General features: G+C 40.9%; 1 protein-coding gene across 3 annotated transcripts in view; it reads left to right on the forward strand.

Annotated features, from left to right (window-relative positions):
- Window positions 1–939: 939 nt before the first annotated feature.
- The window catches only part of TMEM245 (transmembrane protein 245), a 103,541-nt gene continuing 88,223 nt past the window's right edge, over window positions 940–16,257 (forward strand). For all 3 annotated transcript variants that reach the window (XR_009519814.1, XM_060014363.1, XM_060014365.1), the window contains exons 1-3: window positions 940–1,543; window positions 10,865–10,982; window positions 12,517–12,618. Coding sequence is in view for 2 of the 3 variants with exons in the window: in XM_060014363.1 (XP_059870346.1) it covers window positions 950–1,543; window positions 10,865–10,982; window positions 12,517–12,618 (814 nt within the window). In the remaining variant the exon portion in view is untranslated. The remainder of the gene's footprint in view (window positions 1,544–10,864; window positions 10,983–12,516; window positions 12,619–16,257) is intronic.

Genomic DNA, 16,257 nt, shown 5'->3' on the forward strand with positions numbered 1-16,257 from the left:
TTCAGCCTTCATTTCTCTTAGTTCCAGTAGCTGCGCCTAAGAGTCTTCTGAAGAGCTTTAAAAAATATGCTAAAAGGATCCCTTGTCAGACCAATTAATTAACATAGTACGTAAGAATAGACTTAGGAGCCAGATTCTGAGTTTGAATCCTGCCTCTGCCACTTACTAGCTGTGTACCTTGGCAAGGTACTTAACTTCTCTGTGCCTCAGTTTTCCTCTTTGTAAAGTGGGGATAATAACACCGCCTTCCTTGTAGGGTTGTTCTAAGGATCAAATGAGTTAATGGGGATGAGACATTTATAACAGGGTCTGCCATATGGTAATCGCTATTTAAAATCCTGCCAAGCACACCAGAGCACACACTTTAAGTGTTTATTAAATAAATCAATAAAATAGAATCTGGTGATCGGTCTTTCATAAGTACTCCCCCACGGATTCTAATGTGCAGCCTGGGTTTTCAATCTGTTAACATCGTGCCTCTTTGGGGATTCCGCCTCCCCCAAAATTGGCGTTAACCAGTGGGTGAGGCGTGTTGCTTTTTTCGTTTGTTTTGTTTTGGGTTGTTTTTAATGACAGTTCAGGGTGTTTTTCGGGAAGATTATCTGACATTTTTCCTCCCAGTTTGTGACTATTATAACACTTTAATTGATGGGAAGGGGGAGTTTGGCTTGTTTGTTTGTTTGTTTTTTACCTCTTCTAGGATGCTGAGCCCAGAAACCTGTTACCTGGATTCCTCAGGGACCAATGAACGAAGGGAGCCCGAGGGCGAAGGAGCGCTCTCTACGCTCTCTGGGAGTTGTAGTTCCCCAAAGGTCCTGTAAGCGTTCAATGGCCAGCTAGGAACTACGACTTCCACAATGCCGCGGGCCGCCCGCCCTGCCTCTCGTCCGTGCCTCTCGCCGGGCATCCCAGTACCGCCTCTCGGCAGCGGCGGCGGCGGCAGGGTACCATGGCCGACGACGGTTCCCCTGAAGAGCCGCCCAGTCCGCGGGGCTCCCCGGGCCGGGCGCCGCGGGTTCAGCGTGCGGTCGGGCCGGGCAGCAGCGGCAGCGGCAGCGGCTGCGGGGAGACCCCGCGGACGGCGGCGCTGGCGCTGCGCTTCGACAAGCCCATCAAGCAGGCCTTCTACAACACCGGGGCCGTGCTGTTCGTGTGCCTGTGCTGCGGCGCCGCCGTGCTCGTCTACTTTATCCTGGAGGCTTTCCTGCGGCCGCTGCTGTGGGCCGTGCTGTGCGGCACCTTCCTGCACCCCTTCAAGAGCTCGCTGACGCGGCTGGGCCGCCACTGGCTACAGCGCCTGCACCGCGCGCACACGCCCATCGTGCTGGCCGCGCTGCTGCTGCCGATCTGCTTCGCAGACTACGGCGTGGAGGCCCTGGGAGAGCAGGCGCTGCGCCGCCGCCGCCTGCTGCTGCTGCTCGGCGCCGGCGGCCCGCTTCTCTATGGCCTCTACAGCCTGGGCAGCTACCTGGGCGTGCAGGTGCTGCTGGCGCACGCAGGCGCGTTCATCTGCCGCGGGCTGGACTACTTCAGCAGCCTGTGGGTGAGTGAGCCTCGGCCCGGGCCCTGGGCGGTCCCGGCGAGCGCGCAGTGCCCCTCACCACACCCGCAGCTCGCTGGGGTGCGATCCTGCCAACCCCTCCGCACGATGCAGGGGCGGCCAGAGATCCAGACCTGCGCCGCAGGCAGTGTCCGTCTCAGCCTTCCTTCCCGTGCACCCTAGGAACTTGGCGCACTTCCTTCCAAAGTGCGGGTGTGGTTTGAAACAGTCTCCCCGTTCCCCGCCCCCGTCCTAATGGAACCACTTAGCGGGGCGTGTGCCCTGTGAGGAATCGCCGTTCCGCTTTGCAGGTAGGGGCTTCAGTGCATCGGTAGGTGGACATGAATTTACTCCTGGTCAGGGAGAGTGGGTCCTCCAGCATCTTAGTTCTGCTCACGTGGGACTTTCCTGGAAGGGACCTTAGAGATTCTAATCCAACCTGTCATCCTACAGATAGGAGAGGTGACTTCTTACCAGGCTAGGGCTAGTTGGGCACAAAGAGGGCACTGGTTGACGCAAGTTTCTCAAGTCCTAGAACAAATCTTTCTTAATAGTTCAGAGCTGCCTCTCAGTTCAGGTGATTTCAATGTACTTTGTGCCAGGCACCTACCTGGTTGCTGAGCCTCGGGGGCCTCTTTCTCACCACAGTCTATTCTTGGGAACTGCTTACATTGTGCAGGGACTGCTGTGCAACATTATCCTCCCGCCTGGATTACTTAGGCAGACTGGGTGAAGGAAAGGTATATTTGTGATTCTTGGATCATCTGAGCTTATTCTTAGAAAATCACGGAGCTTGAGAGTTGGAAGGGATTTCAAGCATAATCTAGTGACACATTTCCTAACTCAGACCAGATTGTAGATCAGTTAATGATCCAAATATTTCACTGGGGACTGTTAAAAACAAGCGGATGTTTAATGCATAAGAATGCTATTTCATCAGTAAGCAGTACCATTTAAAAATAAATGTATTCACTTTTGTCAGTGTTCAATGCACCTTGATGTCAAGTTGCAAAATAATTCCCTTTATCTGTCAAGCAAGGTTTTGACTTACCTGAGGTTATTGGTAGAGTTGGTGATTGATTCCAGAACTCCTGTCTGCTTTTGCTCTATCCATACAACCTCTCAGTTCAAGTTAAAAGTTGATTGAGTATATTGTTAGGTACTGGGCTTTGTGAGGGCTTTAAACGGAGTAAGGTGCAGGCTCTGTGTTCAAGGTACATATAATCATATGTGAGCATATTCTTATGGAGATGACAGACACACAGATAAATGTTCATTACCCACCAATTATGGGCCAGCAGGGTATTGCAAGGTATTGGGGAGCACCTCATCCATAATTTTGGGATGCTGCTTGTGTGCGTAACTGCGAAGTTATCAGACAGAATCCTTGGCCTCCAAGAGGCCTGGTTATTTCAGTTGTGGTAGGAGGGAGGGATGTGGAAGCACCCTCTTTGACCTCCTGAGGCTTGGCAGGTTATCAGGTGGAAGTGATCCTACTCTTTCTTGCCTCCTTGCCTGGTGCTCTTCAGGAGAGGTTTCTGAGATCCGGAGAATGTGATGGTCCCAAAGTCGCTCAGACTTTGAACAAACCCAGGGTTCACTTTATGGAGTCCCAGTTCCATGTTATTTCTCCTTTACCTGCTGTTTCACAGTTCAGTTAAGTGGACTGAATGCCTCTTACATAGAAGGCAGAGTACTATATGCTGTTAAGAAATATAAAAATTACTATAACTTGATTCCTGTCCTCAAGAGATTCAATCTTGTCAAATTCAGACATATTTCTAGATTCTGCTAACATTTTTGACTGTTGATAATGCAGTTTACTGTAATTACCGTAGGCAAGACCAAGTAACATATCCACCAAACTGTAGGAAATTAGGAAAGAAAGCCCTAGCATATATGAACACTGTATTTTCATAGTAAAGTAAGAATTGAATACATGGGTAAATTGCCATGATTAGCAGAAACTGGGGCATTTCTGCCAGTCCCTCTCAGATAGTGGAAAGAGATGAGGAATTGAATAAATGTGAAAAAGTGCCTGCCGCTCCGTGTATAGAGCTATGAATATCTTTTTACTGAAGATAAACCCCCCTTCCTTGTATTTTATTTACATACCCTTGAATGGGTTGTGGATGAGCAGAAGAGAAGTAAGGGCCAAGATTGATTAGGTTAGAAGAGGGGAAGGAAGGTCAAGCCAATTAATAATTTTGAAAAGGCTTGAAACTCAGCTGTTTGCCTAAAGCGATGGGGGCAAGGGAGGAAGGGGTAAAAAACCCATTATAAAAGACACAGTATGAGTTAATTAGAAGTGAGTAGGGAGCCTAAATTGAGGTTGATCTGAATTGGAGAGGAGCTTGCGGCTGTGTTTTCTTGAAGCAGTTCTCAGGAGCGGGTGGTTGAATGGAGGTGAGCTAAAAGTGTACCTGGGAAGCGGAGACAGGGAGTGCTCACTGCTCAGTCAGGAGCGCTGATTAAGGCCTGACAAGAAGTGAAAGGTCATGTGACTGGGTAGGGCGCCCTCTCTAACTTTTCTGTCATAGTTCACAGCTGGTTTGGTTTTGTGAGCCCAAGAAGGGCTGCCTGTCATAGAAAAAGGGTCCTTATGCTTTCTAAACAACCTGTAAATTGGAGCCTGCTGCCACTGAGAGGTATGGCTGGGGGAGGTAGAGAGAAAAGTGAATTTAAGGAAATCTACGTTTTGGAGAGCTGACAATTCATGCATTTAAGATCCAGCTTTTGAGCATCTACCATGGACTGGTAGGCACTTTCATGTGTGTTATTTCATTCTCACAACAGTCATGTGAAGTAGGAGCGAGGAATTTCTCGGGTGAGATTTAGAGATTGATCTGTTCATTCTGTCAGTGAATGATACTCAACAGACCTGTCAGCAGTTGAAGGCCCTTTGTCATCAGAACCTTCAACAAAGATTTTTAAAAGCTTTCCCCCAATACATTGTGTTTATTTATTGATAGTATAAATTGATTTTAGTTTTCAGGAAAAAAAATAGAAGAATATCAGGATTGGACTAACCACACATAGTCCCCCAAAGGCCCCTGGATTCTAGTCATCTAGAAACCTTACTCATCTCTCTTATCCTTGTATCTGTTATTTCCAAGTCCTATCCCGTCTTCCTTTGTAATGTCTTTACTACCTGTGTTTTCCTTTGTTACCAGTTTATCCTTCCAGTTCAGGTCCTGTTCACCTCACTTTGGGGTTCCTTCAGTCTCCTAGCTCTTTTCTGCTAATTCTCCATCCTGCTTGCAAGTGAAAGAGTAACCATCCATGATGTGAGCAATTTTTAAAAACAGTTTCAAATATATTAGACTATTGTGCTGACTTAGTGATGTCTAAACACTTAAAAAAAATCATCTGTTGCAGCAACCTCACATATAACTCAGTCCTTAGGGTCCTTGGCATCTTTCCTTGGTGTAGAGCTGTCAAGATAAATCTAAAAATCTAGCCTTCCTGCTCCACCATTTTTCTTTGCTGGGAGTGTTTTGGGTCTTCCTCTCTCCTTTAGTTCAGACTTGTTAGAACGTTTTGAAGACATTTACAGTTTTTGCAGTAGTAATAGATTTGTTTTCTCCATGGTCTCTGATCACATTGTTTCCACTTTACTTTATAAAGAAGCATGAAGTGGAAGGAACAGTGGCTGAAAGATAAGAGTGTAAATTCTAAACTGAGCTCTGTTAGTAGCTTGCTTTGTGACCTTGGACAGACCAGGGTCCGTCTCTGGGCTACTCAACTCTAGTTGCATGAAGTGTGGGGTTAGCTTGGATGATTTCTAAGGTTCCTGGATATTCAGTTTTACAGATAGATCCCCAGAGTTTGGTAGTACTGCCAGCAAGGCTCTTGGGAAATGCACATTAGCCAGCCGGCCAGGCCTACTCCTGGGATGTTTTACTTGCTTGGCAACAGTAAGGAGGAAAGTTTCTGGTACTTAGGTTCTTTCTCAGTTAAATACTTTGATTATAAAAGAGTCTTGACTCTTAAGTTGCCACACCATGAAAGTTTTCAAATCAGAATAAAGGAGAATGAAGTTTTTTTTTTTGCGGTACGCGGGCCTCTCACTGTTGTGGCCTCTCCTGGTGCGGAGCACAGGCTCCGGATGCGCAGGCTCAGCGGCCATGGCTCACGGGCCCAGCCGCTCCGCAGCATGTGGGATCTTCCCGGACCGGGGCACGAACCCGTGTCCCCTGCATCGGCAGGCGGACTCTCAACCACTGCGCAACCAGGGAAGCCCGAGAATGAAGTTTTAAAGGAGGATGAAGTACCCGAAGCAGTAGCTGATGAGGGCTGTGGCTCCTTAAGTTGGGAAGAAATAAGTAGTTTTATTCTCTCTGTAAAAGACTTAGGAAACTGTTCTGCAAAATCATGCAATAGAAGCAAGCCAAGTTGCTTTTCCAGTTAATACCCAGATGACAATAAATAAAACAAAGACATAGTCTATAGGGCAAAGTCTACTTACGTTTTATGCATTTAATATCTTATTTAATCAGAAAAGTATATGTGGTCAATAAGTCAAATGAAAGGAAAATGTGATTGTTTATTAATTTGCTTTACTTGTGCTAAATAAATGTTGCCAGTTTTTATGGACAGTCTTAAGTATCTAGCACACATCGGTGCTTTAAAATGAGTATTGAATGTATATTTTGAAAAGATCAGACACATTGCTCTGAAGAACATAGTTTGGGAAAGTATGCCTTCTTCTGTTTAAACTGTGGCTCATTGATTTATTCCTGGAAGAAAATTCATACTTGAACAGGTTTTCTCAGAGACAGAAAAAATAAGCTCTCATAAAGGCACACTTATAGGAATCCATACTGGAAATTATGTATGAAATTTGAATGTACACATCCTTATTTTCAGTAAGTTAAAGAATATTTAGCGATTTAAAATATTGACTCAAGTAAAACATGCTTGTTATATATATAAAAAAATTTAAGCAGCATGTAAGTTTACATGGTAAAAGTGAATTGTCTCTTTTCTCTTCCCACTGTATAGATGTTACTGTTGTTAACTGGTGAATAGCCTTCTAAATTTATTTCTACACCTATGTGAATGTATAAAGTATAGGGGTTTTGTTTTTTAAAACAAAAATTTTATATATATATATAAAATTCTCTTTCTTTTATCATTGCTCTTTCATTATCATTGTATTGTGGATATCTTTCCTTGATAGTACTTTCAGATATACTTCTTTCTTTTTAATAGTAGTGTAGTCTAAAGTTTTTTTTTTTCTGGATGCCTTTTAGAAAGTGTTCCTACCAAATTATTTTAGCACTGAATTTGTATTAGTATCTGATAAACATTTTTAAACATTGGTAACTGTAAAATCATTATGGTTTAATAGAAACTTTAAAGTGTTTTTATAAATGGCCATACTTTTTCAACTAATAATATTCTGTGAAGTTTTTCTGAGGAAACTCTTGAAAATACTGAAAAAAAGTCAAAAGATTTTTTTTTTTAAGTAAATACATTTACTATTTATAAAGATAATACTACTCTTAGAAGAAAATTCAATGCTTGAAGTATAAAGATGTGACTTACCCCCTGAAATCCAACCATTCAGAGACAATATTTTTTAACATTTTGGTGAGTATATTTTCACCATTATAAATGTGCATATGCATAAATTTACACTGTGTCATTGAATAAAGTTATTTATCACACTTTTGAAAGTCTGAATAATTATTTCATTTTTGGAGATCCATAATTTAAACAGTCTCCTATAAAATGACATATAATTTGTTATATTTAATTTGTTTGTTTAATATTTTAAACTGCCACAATGAACATTTTTATATCTGCACAGTGTGTAGTTCTTCTGTAAACCAAATTTGTAGAAGTGGAGTTGGGGAGTATATTTAATAAGTTGCTATTTTAAACTGAAATGAGGTTATCTGTGAGTTTCAGGTTTACTGGGTGAAAACACATACCTCTCTTTAGATCATGAGTTTCTTTGAAAAAATCTGAAGTATGCAGTCTCTCATTTTTTTCCTCTCTTTGCGAGTGATACTCGTTCCTTATGAATACAGATAAGAAACAAAAACTTCTTGAAGATTGGTTGAAAAGTATCATAGGCATAAAATCTGAAAGTATATCCTTCTGTGATCCTCTAGCTCAGCTTCTCACTGAGGGCACACTCTCCTACTTTGTCATGCCTGACTTCCAGTCAGCTTTTGCTCAGACTTTTAGCAACGGTAGGTAGCTCATTCCCTTTTTAGACATCTACAGTTTATTAGAAAAATTTATTATATAAAGCTGAAATATGTTGCTTCCTAATTTCCACCTATTATTTCTGCCCTCAGAACCACAGATAATTAAGTCTGTTCCTCTCTCAGATGACATTTCCCCAGCTATTTGAAGATAGCTATCAAATCTTATTTCCTTCTCTTTCCTAAGCTGAACAGTTTTTTCCCCCAGCTGTATCTGTGTCTCCTGTGTTGTGATTTCCATTTCCTTTCCCAGTCTGAATTTTATTGCCACTGTGGTTTGATAGTGTAAGTCACTGAAACAATCACTTTCCCTGATGTATTGTACTTTTATTAATAGGCATTCATGCCAGTTACATTTCTGACCGGCTATCCTCTTCCCATTCTATACTCGTATAGATGAGTTTTGAACCTAAAAGCAGAACTTTGCATTTCTCTCTGTTAAATTTAATCTTATTTGATTAGCCCATTGTTCTAATTTCAGGATATCTTTTTGAATCATTTATATTGACTATTCCCAATTTTGTGTAATCTACAAGTTCGGCTAATATGCCTTCTAGTCTTTCATCTAAATTACTGACTACATGTTTAATAAGGCAGGGCTGATTACCCCTGTGTAGCATACTGCTGAAGACCATCCACTTGCTGAGGATCATTTTCTTTTTAAATTTCAGCAGTTTGTAGTCATCAGAATCAACTGTTTTTATTTTCCCTTGTGAATACTGGAGCAGCTTTTCCTCTTTATTTTTCTGGCACTACCCTTTATTCTCCTTATTGTTAAGAAAGCGGATTCTGGAGCCAGGTTCCTGGGTTCTAATCCTGACTCTGTCACTTCTTTTTTTTTGCTTTTTTAAAAAATAGTATCTATTTATGTTTTATTTTTTGGCTGCATCGAGTCTTAGTTGCAGCATGCGGGATCTTCGTTGTGGCATGCAGGATCTTTCGTTGTGGTGCATGGGCTTCTCTCTAGTTGTGGCATGCAGGTTTTCTCTCTCTAGTTGAGGTGCGTGGGCTTAGTTGCCCTGCAGCATGTGGGATCTTAGTTCCCCGACCAGGGATTGAACCCATGTCCCCTGGAGGCAGGAGGACAGGGTTCTAGAAGAGAGACTTCTGACTGATTTCTCTTCCATCTTTAAGATACTGATTGGGTGGTATCCTTTCAAAGCTTTTTGGCCTTGGCTGTCTTTCTACCTGGATTTTCCTCCCGTCTCACTGCCTGTCCAAGGCTAAGTCCGCTGCCCCAGAGGCCTTGAACCCATCTTTCCCGACTCTGTCACTTTTTAGCTGTGTGACCTTGTGCAAGTCACCTCTCTGAAGTATCAGTTTCTTTCATCTCTAAAATGGGAGTGATAATGGTACTTTTTTCCTGTGGTTATGAGGATTAAATGAGTTCATGTATTTAAAGTATTAGAACAAGGCAAAGTGTTACATAAGTGTACTGTTACTACACTCAGATTTTGTTCTGAGCTCTACAGTCATATCTCAAATTCTCTAAATTCCCAGGGTTAAATGTGTATGGTCCTACAAGCTTGAACTTTTTGGAAGCAGCTGTAGTCTCACTTCCCATGTGCTCATATATCTGGGGCTTAAGATCTCTTTAATATTTCATCTTATTAGTTGCTTGAAGAAAAATATTTTAATATCCTTTTCATTATAAAAGAACTAGTGCTCATTAAAGGCAATTTGGAAAATATAGAGAAAAGGAAAAGAGGAAAACAAAATCTTATCACCTAAATACAACTTTTTAGTACATTTCCTCCCCCTCCTCCACCATACAGTAGATATACTCATGTCACATGTGTTTTTTAATTTTGCTTTTTCCTTAATAATATCTTAGGAATATTTTAAGTTATATAGTCTTTGTTTAAAAAAGCCTGTTTTAATGATTGCATAACATTTTACTGAGTGACTCATCCAGAGCTAACCACTTCCCAGTTATTGAACTTTTAGGTTATCAGCTTTTCAGTGTTCTAAATTAGTCTGTGATAAGCTTCTTTATTTTTAACCCTTTTTCAGAATTTATCATTATTTAGTAAGGTCCCAAAGCTGAATTCTCAGGTCTGAAGCTATAAACATTTTTAAGACCCGAAGAGTATTTTGAAGATATGATCAAAATAAAGTAGGAGGTAGTTTTTTTCTGGCTTTTGTAGTAACCATATCAGTTCCTTTTTCTTCACTCTCTGAATTACAGCATAAAGTCCTTTTTTTGTTTTAATTTGCCTATTTGTTTTCAAGGTTCAGGTTGTTTTAATAAATTCTTGGTGCTCATTTGTTCTAGGTTATGTATTCTTTCCATCTTTTGTGTGTGTTCTATTAAAATATGAGGTTATTAGAGAGTTTCTGTGTATGATGCTTTGTGATTAGTAGAGTCATTTAGTTTTACTGTAGGGAAAACTGAGGAGGGGGACCCTGGCTGGTTCTTCTGTTCTCAAGTCTCGCTGTTTCTTCCTCTGGTAATATTTTTTTCAGCTACACTTCTTCAACTGAGTATAACTCTGGACTCTAACCATCTGTTACCAAGATTATTTCAGCAGGGTCACACTTCAGCTGGCTGCCTTCTTTTTAGCTTTTAAAAAATTCTTTTCATAGTAACACCGGCTTGCGGGATCTTAGTTCCCTGACCAGGGATGGAACCTGGGCCCCTGGCAGTGGAAGCACGGAGTCCTAACCACTGCACCACCAGGGAATTCGCTCTTGTTTTTTCTTTTCTTTTGTAAATATTAATCTACAGAGAAAACTTTAAGAATTCCACAAGGTGAAGCGCTTAATTTAAATCCATGGCTTAAAAATTGAATATTTTATCGTAAGTATCTTTATGCATATAATAGTTTTTGAACTTTAACATATCTTAAATTAAAACTATATTTATGTATTTTTTGTTAAAGATATTTAAATAATATCGCTGCATGGGATTTCAAACCTGTTTATTTCCAAACTTGATTTATCTAAGCAGAGGAGGAAAACGTATGCACACTCCTTTTAGCACCACCAACCGTCATCTGTGTTGTATCCACAGCTCTCATGCTATGTAGATGCTTGCAAGTTTTGTATAATTGTATGTTTATTGCATGTGTATTTTACAACTGTGTCTATATTTCATTTATTTAAGATCTGGACCTTGGTAGTTGGCTATGTGTTGACTGTTTCATTCAAGTGGAATGCAAGCACTGAACGCTACTTGAGAGCAGTGTCAATTCCTGTCTGGATTATATTGCTTTTTCATTTAGGTGGGTCCCTTTTTCTAAGAAAGTCTAGCTTAAGGTCAGCGGAGGCTGACCGTGTGAATCAAAGTGAATTTTTTGAAGTTTTATGTGTTGCGTTTAAAATTCTTTAAAATAATCCTTCAAAATATTCTGCCTTAATCTTTCATTAATCTTGAATGAAAATATTGTACTTTAAAATGTCTGCTTTTAATTATATGGAATGTTCATTTTCAAAAAGGTCTTTTAAAAATAAATATATCTTATAAAGTAGAGCACACTTGAACTTTCATGGCTCTTTCTGAGTGTCTTACTTAGGGAGGATATAGCTAAGCAGTCAAGGATGATAAGAGGTGCTCAAAATCATGTGAGAGAAACTCTTAAGGGAACCAGAGATGTTTACTCTCCATAAGAGAAGGGCACTGGGGCTGCAGGGGTGGGGAGGAGGTAGAGGTGAGGAAGGTAGCAAATACGGAAGCCGGTTTCAGGTATTTGAAGGATTGTGAAAGAGTGGTTTAAACAGATCTCTGTAGCCATTTGGGAGAGATGTCAGAGCAACGAGCAGCTTCAGAGAGACAAGTCTCTGTTCAACATAAGGATGATCAGTGTCAGAGCTGCTCAGAGTAATGAGTTCCCCGTTATTTGAGACTCTTCACTGTTAGCTGAGTGGCTGCCAGGATGTTGTAGAGTGATTTTTCAGGGACTCATTTACCTCCAAGTCTTAACTATATGGAAACATCAAGTTCTAATTTAAAAACAAAATTCAGTAACCTAGAGCAGTAGGTAGCCTATTAGTAGTAGTTTTTAGAGCTACTTACTGTTAAAAATAAAATAAAAACCAGAGTTGGTTGAAAGTGTGTCTTTGCTTAGAGTCTGATACGGAACAAAGCATTACTCTCTAGCTCTGCTGACTTGGAATGCTAAAGGAGTTTCTCAAGAAGATCCCCTAACGTCTGATGGGACTCATTTAGAATTTGGGGAAGGTAGAGTAGAGGAGGGAGGCAGGCAGATATGTTCGTAAGGCTGTAGACCAACTCAGGGAAATGCAAAGGCTTTTGATCCTTGGCCACTTGTTAGCATTTTTGCTCTGTACACTGAGGATACATGAAAGCTTTTTGCCGTGCTCTTGTGGGCCATTCCACCCTTTCTTGAGAGGTAGAGTTCACACCCAGTGGTATTTCCGGGAAATCAAGTCAGGCACCATGACTTAATGTTCTGTGCCTGATGCGGGTCATTCAGGGGTTAAACAGGGGGTTTGATGGTCTTCAACACTGGATGTGCTTTAGAATGGACTTGATTCTTCAGGTGATACAAGCCTCTTAAAGGTAAGCTGGCACATACCCAACCCTTTAGACCAGGGCCTCTGAGAGCAGGGCTGGACTTCCTGAGAGGAGCCCTGAATTGAGGTTTCAATTGCCTTTTAAAAAATTTTTTCCCTGTGAAACAATTTTGTTATTAACATATTTGCCAGATTGTTCTGTCAGTCTACTAAACTGAGTCTTTTAAAGACAAGTGCTAGATTTTTATTTCACTAAAAATGTTAATTCTTAATAATTTGCAGCATCCTTGGCTGGCTCATGGAGAATTCCGGTATTCCTGGTTATTGTTTTCCTGATGTCTGTGGGCACCCTCTATGAAAAACAGAATGGAAAAGAGTCTTCTGGTAAGAAATACTGCATTCTATTAATATTACTCTTAAGAAGTATTTGGGAGAATAACTTTATTTAAAAAACATACTATGATGAACTGCTTTAAATTGGTGGTATTTTCTGAACAGAAAATAAATTTCTTTCAAATATTTTAGATGGTTAGACCATTTCCACCCCCTTTTTTGCATTTTAAATTGAGATTTAATTCATATAACATAAAATTAATCATTAACCTTTTTTTTTTTTTTTTTTTTTTTGCGGTACTCGGGCCTCTCACTGTTGTGGCCTCTCCCGTTGCGGAGCACAGGCTCCGGACGTGCAGGCTCAGCGGCCATGGCTCACGGGCCCAGCCACTCCGCAGCATGTGGGATCCTCCCGGACCGGGACACGAACCCGTGTCCCCTGCATCGGCAGGCGGACTCTCAACCACTGCGCCACCAGGGAAGCCCCCATTAACCATTTTAAAGTGGCATTTAGTACATTCACAGTGTTGTGCAACCATTACTTCCATCTAGTTCCAAGACATCTTCATCACCGTAAAGGAAAGTGCTGTGCCCATTAAGCAGCTACATAAAGTTAGGTTATTCATTTGAGATCTTACTTTTTTCTTAATGAAGATATTTAATGCTATAAACTGCCCTTTAGAAGTGCTTTTGCATCCCATAGGTTTTTTGTTTTTTAAACCCCATATTTGTTTATTTATTTATTTTTGGCGGTGTTGGGTCTTCGTTTCTGTGCGAGGGCTTTCTCTAGTGTGGCAAGCGGGGGCCACTCTGCATCGCGGTGCGCGGGCCTCTCACTGTCGCAGCCTCTCGTTGCGGAGCACAGGCTCCAGATGCGCAGGCTCAGTAGTTGTGGCTCACGGGCCTAGTTGCTCCGCAGCATGTGGGATCTTCCCAGACCAGGGCTCGAACCCGTGTCCCCTGCATTAGCAGGCGGACTCCCAACCACTGCGCCACCAGGGAAGCCCCTTCTCATAGATTTTGATATGTTGTGTTTCCATTTTCTTTGGATCATATACTGTTTGATTTCTCTTTTGATTTCTTCTTTGATACATTGGTTAATCAGAAGTATTTTGTTTAATTTCCATGTGTTGTGTCCCACCTAACAAACCATTGCCAAATCCAAAGTCATGAATATTTACCCCTGTAGATCTTGTATCCTGCAACTTTGCTGAATTTGTTTAATAGCTTTGATAGTTTCTGTGACTTCTTTAGGATTTTGCATATATAAGATCATGTCTCTGCAAATGGAGATAGTTTTCTTACTTTCTAATCTGGGTGCCTTTTATTCCTTATCTTGCCTGATTGCTCTGGCTGAAACTTCCACTACAATGTTGAATAACGATTAGTCTTCTTTAAAAGATTATTTTAAAGATTATTCTTTAAAAGATTATTTTAACCTTTTAAAATCTTTTTTTTTAAAGATTGTTTTTGAGGTACCCTGGTTGCACGTGGCCTTTATCCAGAGCGCTTTGTTAAACATACAGGTTTCTAATAAGTTGTACGGGGTTTGTGGTGGGGTGGGGTGCAGGGGCAGATATCGTCACTGTTCTGAGATCATCAGACTGGACTTCTAGTTAGCCAGCCATGTGGAAATGGCTGTGAGCAGAGAGGTAGGTTTGAACAGCACACAGTTTCCACAGTAATTGACATTTGTCCCTTGCTTCTTTCTGATAGTTACACATAAACTACAAGAGCAAATTACTAATTGCAGCAGATTTTTCAGAGGAAAAAAAAAGTTCTCAAATACCAGTGTGTTACAGTTAAGTTAGAAAATAGAGAGAAACAAAAAGAAGAAAAGAAAAATCATTAAAAATCCCACTGCCCACAGATTATACCAAAATGTTAACTAATGACTTTTATGCCTTTGGACTTCTTAAGACACAAGAAAACTGAATCATAGTGAAATTGTTTCGTAAACTGCATTTTAAACTTAATTATGTCACGAGCACCTTTCTATGTCCATGAATATACTTCTGCAATGTTATTTTTCACATCTCCTTTTCATGCTAATCACAAGGCTATTTGTGGCACTTCGGTGTATGTGTATAGCTACGTTACAGAAGTTTTTTTAAATTAAGTTGCTGTTTGTTTATTATTTTATTTGGTAGATGAGTAGTGTCTGACAATTGTAAGACATTTTTTTTTTTTTTTTTTGCGGTACGCGGGGCTCTCACTGTTGTGGCCTCTCCCGTTGCGGAGCACAGGCTCCAGACGCGCGGGCTCAGCGGCCATGGCTCACGGGCCCAGCTGCTCCGCGGCATGTGGGATCTTCCCGGACCGGGGCACGAACCCATGTCCCCTGCATCGGCAGGCGGACTCTCAACCACTGCGCCACCAGGGAAGCCCCAAGACATCTTTTATTCATAAATATTTGTTTAGAATTTTATAATAACTATCTGAAACAAAGAAACTTTAATTACTTATCTCTCTGAGAGTAGAAAATACAAAAGATTTTATTTTATATTTTTCTGTCTTTCTAACTTTTCTTTGCTCAGCCTCTCTTTCTGGTCACAATCTGTTAGACTGTGTGGTTATATATCGAACCAGTAGAAGTAAACTTCCTGTTTTGGCAACTACTGTAGAAAGCTTGGTGGTTTCCACTTGTTCCTCTGATAAGCTTTGTCTCTTTTTTTTCCCCTTTCCCCTAATAGTAGTGGTTCAGACAGCTCTGCTTATCCTTCACCCCTCACCCCAGGACAGTTTTCTCCTTTTTTTTTCTTCTGGCATTTCTCTCTCTCTCTCTTTTTTTTCTTTTTTTCAATTGAGGTATATTTGACATATATCATTACATTAGTTTCAGGTGTACAACATAATGGTTCCATGTTTGTATATATCACCACAATAAGTCTAGTTAACATCTGTCACCTTACACAGTTACCAAAAAACTTTCTTCTTGTGATGAGAACTCTTAAGACCTACTCTCTTAACAACTTTCAAGTCTACAATAAAGTGTTATTAACAATAGCTTACCATGCTGCACATTACATCCCTGGGACTTGTTTATTTTATAACCGGAAGTTTGTGCCTTTGACTCCCTTCACTCATTTATCCCACCCCCACCACCAGTTCTGGCAGCCCCCCGTCTGTTCTCTGTATCTTTGAGCTGCTGTTTGTTTTAAGATTCCACATATAAGTGAGATCATACAGTATTTGTCTTTCTCTGACCCTTTTTACTTAGCATAATACCCTTGAGGTCCACCATGTTGCTGCAAGTGACAAGACTTCATTCTTTTTTATGGCTGAATAATATTCCTGTGTGTGCGTGTGCGCATGCGCGCACGCATGTGTGTATGTGTGTATATATATGTATGTGTGTGTATGTATACACACACACACACACACACCACATTTTCTTTAGTCATCCGTCAGTGGACCCTTAGGGTGTTTCTGTATCTTGGCTATTGTAAGTAATGCTACAGTGAACATGGGGGTACATATGTCTTTTCGAGTTAGTGTTCTTGTTTTCTTCAGATATATATATCCTAAAATGGAATTGCTGGATCATATGGTAGTTCTGTTTTTAATATTTTGAGGACAGTTTTGTCCTTTTGACTGCTTTTGTCCAGGGCTAAGTAAGTACTTTACTGCAAGTATATGAATAAAGTAGGTCTAACCCAGGGGTTTCAGATGGATTTTCTCTTGGGTATA

Source organism: Delphinus delphis, chromosome 6, assembly GCF_949987515.2.
Source record: "Delphinus delphis chromosome 6, mDelDel1.2, whole genome shotgun sequence".
Taxonomy (NCBI): Eukaryota; Metazoa; Chordata; class Mammalia; order Artiodactyla; family Delphinidae; genus Delphinus; species Delphinus delphis.